The sequence below is a fragment of the Physeter macrocephalus genome, chromosome 4, assembly GCF_002837175.3.
Source record: "Physeter macrocephalus isolate SW-GA chromosome 4, ASM283717v5, whole genome shotgun sequence".
Lineage (NCBI taxonomy): Eukaryota > Metazoa > Chordata > Mammalia > Artiodactyla > Physeteridae > Physeter > Physeter macrocephalus.
Window position 1 is genome coordinate 101,689,222 of NC_041217.1, and position 8,848 is coordinate 101,698,069.

Consider the following 8,848-nt stretch of genomic DNA (forward strand, 5'->3'; position numbering starts at 1 on the left):
AAAAACAAATATTGTATATTAACGCATATATGTGGAAGCTAGAAAAATGGTACAGATGAACCAGTTTGCAGAGCAGAAACTGAGACACAGATGTAGAGAACAAACGTATGGACACCAAGGGGGGAAAGCCGCAGGGGGGTGGGGGTGGGGGTGTGATGAATTGGGCGATTGGGATTGACATGTATACACTGATGTGTATAAAACTGATGATTTATAAGAACCTGGTGTATAAAAAAAAGTGATCAAATGTATTCCATTGGAAAGAAGCAGAAATAGACCATATTACTGTCTAAATTATATAATAATTTAATGATTAAAAAAAAAGTACATTCAGGGGCGTTCCCTGGTGGTCTAGTGGCTAGGATTCAGTGTTTTCACTGCCATGGCCCAGGTTCAATCCCTGGTCAGGGAACTGAGATCCCACAAGCTGCACAGCATGGCAAAAAAAAAAAAAAAAAAAGTATGTTCAGAAAACAGACAAAAAGCAGCTCTTAGAAATTAAAAATATAATAGCAAAAACGAAAATCTCAATGTAAGAATTTCCAGTTTCCAGTAGTGTCGGGCTAGGTTATTTGGATCAACTATCACTATTCCACTGGATAAGAACTTTAAAATATGGATAAAATTTATTCCAAAAATTTTAAAGCACCAAAAAACAAGCCAAGACAATAAGGAATTACAAAGTCACAAGTGAAGTAAAAATGAGAATCCAGAAAGGGAAAAAAGCACATACCACCTATTTTCGCCCTGAGGATATTTTGGATTTTTTGTTTTGATAACATTGCAAGAGCTATGGGGACAAAAACAAAATCCAACAACCACATTGAACTTGGTTTAAGGTGGTCCCAGATTAGGAGTGACCCCAGGCACATGGCAGAAGAAAATACAAATCCTACATATACAATGAAACACTACAAACTAACCACAGAAGGATGATTCTCAAAGAGATCATATTAAATGGAAGAAATCAGATGAAGTACATACCACATTGTCATTTTTGTGAGGTTAAAAAAACCTACAAAACTAATCAATGGGAATGCAAGTCAGAATACTGATTGATTGCCTTTGGGGGATATTTACTGGGGATGGCATAAGTGAGACTTCTGTATCTTGCTCTTGGTTGGGAGTGATATGAATGAGTGCATTTATTTTATTTTTTCAAATCTTAACGTACATATAAAAACTGTACACTTTAATGTATGAATGTTATAATTTAATGAAGCTTTTATTTAAAATGAAGATGAAATAAGAAAATTTTCAAATTAAAAAAGTTAACAAATATTAATTATATTCAGCTTTCGCAAATAGTAAAGAATGTTAATTTAGTTCATGGTCTAAGTCTAGAAGATGATTCAAAAGTAATGGTTGCTATTTACCATAGCAGTTTCAATGATTTTGATTTTTATAATTTATAATGGAAAAAAAATCTCAACTAGCCACCATTAACATTTTTTTATTTATCTTTTTTTAGTTATTTCTGAGATATACATTTTAAAGTAATAACTAGAATTATGACTTATAACATTATACCAGAACATGTAAGATTTTTAGAAATTTCATGTAATGTCTGAAACATTTATATTAACATATTTCCATACAAATAACCCAAAGAAAGTTTAGCATTAGTTGGTTTTTTGTTTGTTTTTTTATACTGCAGGTTCTTATTAGTCATCAATTTTATACACATCAGTGCATACATGTCAATCCCAATCGCCCAATTCATCACACCACCATCCCCACCCCACCGCTGTTTTCCCCCCTTGGTGTCCATACTTTTGTTCTCTACATCTGTGTCTCAACTTCTGCCCTGCAAACCGGTTCATCTGTAACATTTTTCAAAAATCTCTCAGAATCATCGTAACTTTTGTACTCTCTGAAAAATCAATCTTTTATGTTTCCCCAATTCATTAAGTCTCAGACCATTTACATTTATATCATTCATACATGACAAGCCTAATCTTATAAAAAGGATCCCTAAGATTAAACAAAGGTATAAGACATATACATGTTGGGGAAAAAAACATTAAAATAACCTTAGTTTTCAAAACATAGTTTGGGGCTTCCCTGGTGGCGCAGTGGTTGAGAGCCCGCCTGCCGATGCAGGGGACACAGGTTCGTGCCCTGGTCTGGGAAGATCCCACATGCTGCGGAGCGGCTAGGCCCATGAGCCATGGCCGCTGAGCCTGCGCGTCCGGAGCCTGTGCTCTGCGACGGGAGAAGCCACAGCAGTGAGAAGCCCGCGTACCGCAAAAAACAAAAACAAAACAAAACAAAACAAAAAAAAAAACCTCAAAACATAGTTTGATGATAGAGTTCTAACAATTCATTGATTCCCTCATTCAACAAATATTTCACTGCTTATTATACGCCTATTCTTTTTCTACAAATTAGGAATACAACAGGGATACAAAAGGAATAAAAGGATACAAAAGGAATAAAACAGATGACTTTACGCTCTAGAAACAACAAAATAATGGTGTGTCAAAAACAGGAAAATCTGATTCTATACATTTATGTTTTTTCCAACATGTAACAAACATATACTAATATTTCACATATTTCACAAGATATTGTTAAAAGTCTGACGATTAGTTCTCGATCAAGAACTTAAGGAAAAATTGCTAATATATGGAAAAAGGTTTTGCTTCCTATAAAACAAAACCTTTACATAATATTTTCCTACTAGTTTTTAATACGCACATGACTATGTTCCCCAAAAAAGAATTTTTTGTTTTTTGCTATTGAGATGAAAATGCTTAAAGTTGAAGATTATTAAATAAGATACCACTTGTACGTACACATAGTAGATGTTCCATAATTACAAACCATTATTATTATCTTGTCCTATTTCCTGCCTGCAAACAGGAGCTGATAAGGAAAAGTAGGCAGAACAGGCTTTTAAGTTTCTAGCCAAACCTGTATTTTATAGATTGGGGGAAGAAGAGAGTGCATTTTTTAAGATAAAAGGCAGGGAAGGGGAGTAGAAATGAGTGGTTTAAAGAATTAGCAATGAAGCGGAGATACTGGTTACAGGCAGTTCTCCAGCTTCCACCTCATTACTGTCAGGGCAGAATGGTGGCATAAATGGGTGTCTTGATTGCCTGTCACCCTCCTTAACTAGTAACAACAATATCTGTAATACAGTGTTGAACACAACAATTTCTACCCAAAAAAAAGGGATGTAAGATATAAGTATTTATACCATCACTATTTTCCAAAGATTTGAATATATAAGAAATAAATATAAGGTGGTAGTCCCATAAGAAAGATAATATCCAGAACGTGTACTCTGGAGGGAAGGGATGGGAAGGAACTGGTCAACAAAGCATATTCTGAACAGTGATATCAATGTAGGGGAATATTCTAGAGTTAGGAAAGTAATATCACCTCAAAATGACTCTAAGTTTTTTCACAGCAGGTCTGACATTATAAGCCTTAATAAATCTTACCATACATCACACAGTGCTTCCCCATAATAGACACTTAATAATTATTTCATTTTTTAAACCAAATTCCTACACTAGTTTCATGCCCTTTGAAAAAACAATACAGCTCACATGATAAGGAGTTCTCTTTGTCAACCTCCTCTAGATAAGCACCTTCTAAAAGAATCTTAAGTAAAACTAAGATTTGGTCTAACCACTATAGACTACAATGGGACCAAATTCCTTTGTTCTAGAAAAATCTACATGTGGTCTAAGATTTCATCAGCTACTTGGGGTTTTTTCCCCCTTCAGTTTTATTGAGATATAATTGGCATGCAGCACTGTAAAAGTTTAAGGTACAGCACAATGATTTGACTTACATGCATCATAAAATGATTACCACAATAAGATCAGTGAATATCCATCATCTCATACAGACACAAAATTAAAGAACTAAAAAAAATTTTTTTTCCTTTGGGATGAGAATTCTTAGGATTCACTCTCTTAACAACTTTCATATATAACATACAGCAGTGCTAACTATATTTACCACCTTGTACATTACATCCCCAGTACTTACTTATAACTGGAAGTTTATACCTTTGGGCTGCCTTCATCCATTTCCCCCTCCTCCCTACCCGCCCCCCACGATAAATCTAATCTCGTCATGAGCTTGTTTTTGAAGTATAACTGACCTACAACACTGTTAGTTCCTGTTACACAACATAGTGATTCGATATTTCTAAACATTTCAAAATGATCACCACGGCAAGTTGAGCTACCATTTCATCAGCTATTGTGGCAGTCACATCATCAGCCTATCAGGGAAACTCACAACAACTATCTTTAGAGGTCAGTTCTTCCCCAATCTGTAAAAATACAGATATACTGTATATACGAAATACTAAAACTTAACTTCATCATTTTGGCTTCAGATTGTTAAGACCTTCTTGAATTGTTAACTAGACCACTAATTTATCATCACCTACGAAGGCCTTCAGAACCATAAAAACTTCCTCAAGGATGCAATTATTAATCAGTAATCAATATTCTGGGTAATGCAATGAACTACTAATTCAATTGGATGAAACATGTATGATCAGCAACAGGCATTGTATTAGAGAAAACAAAAAGATTAACCCAGTCCCTACACTCAAGGACTCAAAAAGTCTAGTACGTTTACAATGTAAGTGTTAAAACAGAAGTGCTATATAGAGAAAAAAGATACAGAAGCATTAAATTAAAGGGTTAACAAATGTAAATTAGATAGCTAGTGGGAAGCTGCCGCATAGCACAGGGAGATCACCTCTGTGCTTTGTGACCATGAGAGGGGTGGGATAGGGAGGGTGGGAGGGAAGGAGACGCAAGAGGGAAGAGATATGGGAACATATGTATATGTATAACTGATTCACTTTGTTGTAAAGGAGAAACTAACACACTATTGTAAAACAGTTATACTCCAATAAAGATGTTAAAAAAAAAAAACTTAACTCAAACTATACACTTGAAATGAATATATTTTATGTAAATTATACTTCAATAAAGTTGATTTTAAAGAAAAAAATCAAATCATTTTTCAAGTGAATAGGGGTTAAGACTAGGAGTGTAAAATAAATCTGAATCTATCATGCAATGCACACTTTTCAGTTTCTTCCAAAAAGATATCATGAGCTCTGTCAAATGCACCTAGCTAAAAAATATGATGAAAATAACAATGGCTTTTAAATTATACACTCTGAAAACTAAGGACCAAAAATCATAGACCAGGAAACTAAGGCATAAAAAAGGTTTATATGTTCCCTTATAAATTAAGTCAGACATTTGAACCTACTTCCTAATTTCCAGACTAGTCCCCTCATTTCCCGGTGGGGCGAAGGGAGGGGAATTTTTTAATAAATCATGATTTGAATGTGATGTGCTCAGCCATTTTCTTTCCTATCTATACACTCGCAGTCCATACATACACTGATTTTTTTTTTCCATTGAACTTTAACTAGCTCCTCAAAAAACTAAAAGTCTATCTCCTAATAAATAAAACTTACTGACTAAACATAGGACTTCTCCAATCTCTAATTTCCTTATTTGTAAAAAGAGCTAATAATTACAAAATCTATGCTTTGCAAAACCATTAATTCATATTTAGACTTCTTAATCCAACCATTCTTCCTATAGTAACAAAGAAATCAACACAATAAACAATGCATCCTGAAGAAATGAAGACGCTGTCATCTCTTTGCGTTATATTACCCAGAACTGAGTCTCTAGCATATATTCACTACCTTGCTTAAATGCTCACTTGGAACACAAGAAATCCCTTAAAGCACAGTTCAAATTTATTACCAGTTAATTCATATTCCCTCACAACTACACAAACAAAAGTCTGACACAACCAATTTAGCCTATCACTATCAGTTCTGTCCCCCAGAGTCACTATTAGAGTGGTTTTAATTTTTTTACTTTATTCTCAAGTTTAACATAAGACATACAGCAATAAATGCCAATGACTATAAGAAATAAACTTAAGTTTGAGTGCATAACTGCATTTTATCACAATTTTTTTTGTAACATGTTCTCAAAGTTTAACTCTGGGACAGTAAGGTGATCCTACACATGAAAATAATATAAGAACTGGTTTCTAAATTCAAATTTTCAAGATAATTTTCCCAACCTCAAATTCCTCAAAGGCAAGAGCACAGTTCAGGTGTTTGTTACAATCTACTGGAAACACAATATCCTTTTTCAAAACTGAGATTAGTAAAAAATAGGAAATCTAGTCAAATTTTTCTAAGGTCTCTTCTGGTCCCAACAATAGTCCTCTACACCAACTTCTACTTATGTAAGGTGTTAAGCATCCAACTGATATTAGCTGATTCCACATTATTTAATTCCTAATAAATGTTTCCCTCAAATCCTCAAACCACTAAAAAAAATTTAAAACATGGAGATATATTAAGTTTTACGAGAAAAATCAATTTTAAAATTTTTCATAATTTCCAAAAGGATACGAAACAATTTTTAGTTAGAACAGAAATTCCCATCTCTTCTACGGTTTACCTTTTTAAATTGCTGAAAAACTACTCAAATGCTGAACGTAAATAACCAAACTACAGGAGATGGGTAATTACTTCTGATTGTATTATATTCTTAAATTAAAATTTTTTTAAAGCTTTAAAAATCACATTTTATTCTTCACTAAAATATTTTGTTCCTCCTTAAAACTGCTTTTCTACAGTGTGATACAAAGCAATTTTTTCCAATCTAAATTAAGAGTTACATCTAAATAATATTCCTCCACTGTTTTATTACTTGTACTTTTTAAAAGTATTCTGCTTATATTTTTGCTCCCTCTGAAACATGGATCATACAAGTATGTAAAAATAAAAATATTTTCTAATTATAAAAATGGAAAATGAAATATATCCATCTCCTTTAATTAGGAAATACTATAATCAATTAGAGAATGTACTAAATCAAAGGGAAGAGATCAATAATGCCTGAGAATCTAACCAAAGTAAAAGATTAAAGCTCACATAATTTACTATACAATCCCCCCCAGTACAAGAACAATTAATGCTATCTAAGAACGTAATGGAGAGGCTCCCAGGTATTTTCTCTTGGGTGGTCTGTTTACAGACTGGGCAAACACTTGTCCAGAACGCTGCAGATTCCTGGGCATGCTAAGGAGGTGTTCAACTAGACGAACTCTAGAGTCTCTTTCAATTCTAAGATTCCCAATCTGTGAATAAAATGTGAAAAATAACATAAAACACTGTGCCCAATGAAGGCTGATCAATTAACCGATCTGCCTTCACTGCCACCCTAACTGTATGCCTGGAGACGAAAAAGTTCTTTCTCCTCTTTTCTCTGCAGTGATTTCACGAGATCCTGGTTAACAAAAGGCACAGAAAACATGCACAGGTGGGATAAAAAGAGGAGTGGCTGAAATGTGGCGGCTCTCGGGACAGCGCCCCCAGCTCACCGGCAGCACCTGAGAAATCACTGCCCTCCACACCTCCACCCTTCTGTGGAGGCGTCGCGAGAGAATTCTCCGACCTATTACAGTCCACCCGCACCTGGCCAGAGACCGGGCATTGTCTGCAGCCTTCAACGCCCAAGACAAGCAAGGAGGAAAGAGAAAGAAAAGCGGGAGAAGGAGTGAGAATAATGGACAACGGAAGGGGAAGTAAAGCAATCGGGAAGCCGTACGCTCCTTTTGGCAAAATTGGCTTTCCCATCGATCACTCAATTTAATTCAGATCCCAAAAGCCAACCCCCCGGCCCAAGGTAGCAGCCAGGGGTGGCCCAGCCGGAGTCCCCGAAGCTACCCCGGTCAGAGAACGGAGACAAGGAGAGGGAAATGGGCGTGTGGGCTGGGCCTGGCTGGCCGGAGGCCGGGCTCGGAACAAAGCCTCCCGGCTCCCCCTACCTGGGGTGAGGGCGGCGGGCGGTGCCTCGCGGCTCCCCGCGTAGCCCCAGCCCGGCGACGCCCTCGCCCCGGGGACCCTTACCAGGGCGAGGGGCCGCGGCGAGCCCCCTCCCCGCCCGCTAACAGCGCCCCTTCGGGACAATGGGCCCCCTCCCCCGCCTACGGGAGTGGAGATACAAAGGCAGAGAAGCGCGGCCCGGCACGGAGCCAGGCGTCCGGAAAGTGAAGGCGGAGGAGGGAGAGGGAACAGGAGAGGATGGCGGCAGACGCGGCAGCCCGCGGGCCGCTCCCCCAGTCGTCCAAGCCTCTGCCCCCAGCCCCACCGCCGCGGCAAGGGCGGGAGCGCGGACCAGCAGCCTCTCAAGTCCCGGCCGAGAAGGAAGAGGGGTCTGCACACAAAGAGGAGCGGGACCCCCACCCTCCGCCAACACCAGCGCCGGGGACGGCCCGACGCGCTCTGGCCGCCGACGGCCAGCGGCGCCTGCCCAGCCCGAGCCCCCTCCGGGGCCGGGGTTCGCGCTGGGCGCCCCTCTCCCGGACTCACCCAAAGCTCCGTGCCCCAGCTCATGGCGGAACTTGAGGCGACTCGAGCCGTCTGGCTGCCCCGCTGTCCGTCCGTCTGTCGGCTCTGCAGTCAGTCTGTCCGACCTCCCACTGGCGGGCTCGCGGCTCAGCTGCTCAGCCTCCGAAGGTGCCGCCACCGCCGGTTTCCCCAGTGAGGGAGAAAGACGCGACTGGCGAAGCCGCCGACACCGCGTCCCCGCCTCCCGAAGCCTGCGGGGAGGGGGCCCTGGCTGAGGGGAGGAGGGACGCGGAGAGGGGAGGGGGCGGGGCGCGATGCACCCTGGGATTGGGGCGGACCAGCGCTCGCCTGGCGGAGTCTGGCAGGGTCCCCTCGCCGAAGGGTTTACCCATTCTCGGTTCTTCCCGCGCGTCCAGTCTCTTGCTTCCCATACCTCCTTGCTCGGACTATCCCACCGCCGCCGTCATTGGAATA

At 39.7% G+C, this 8,848-nt stretch overlaps 1 protein-coding gene across 5 annotated transcripts in view; it reads right to left on the minus strand.

The window, feature by feature from the left end:
* FNBP1L (formin binding protein 1 like) overlaps positions 1–8,614 on the minus strand; it is a 128,275-nt gene extending 119,661 nt beyond the window's left edge. For all 5 annotated transcript variants that reach the window (XM_028489117.2, XM_024119874.2, XM_028489115.2 and 2 more), the window contains exon 1: positions 8,396–8,614. Coding sequence is in view for 4 of the 5 variants with exons in the window: in XM_024119874.2 (XP_023975642.1) it covers positions 8,396–8,419 (24 nt within the window). In the remaining variant the exon portion in view is untranslated. The remainder of the gene's footprint in view (positions 1–8,395) is intronic.
* Between the last annotated feature and the right edge of the window lie 234 nt (positions 8,615–8,848).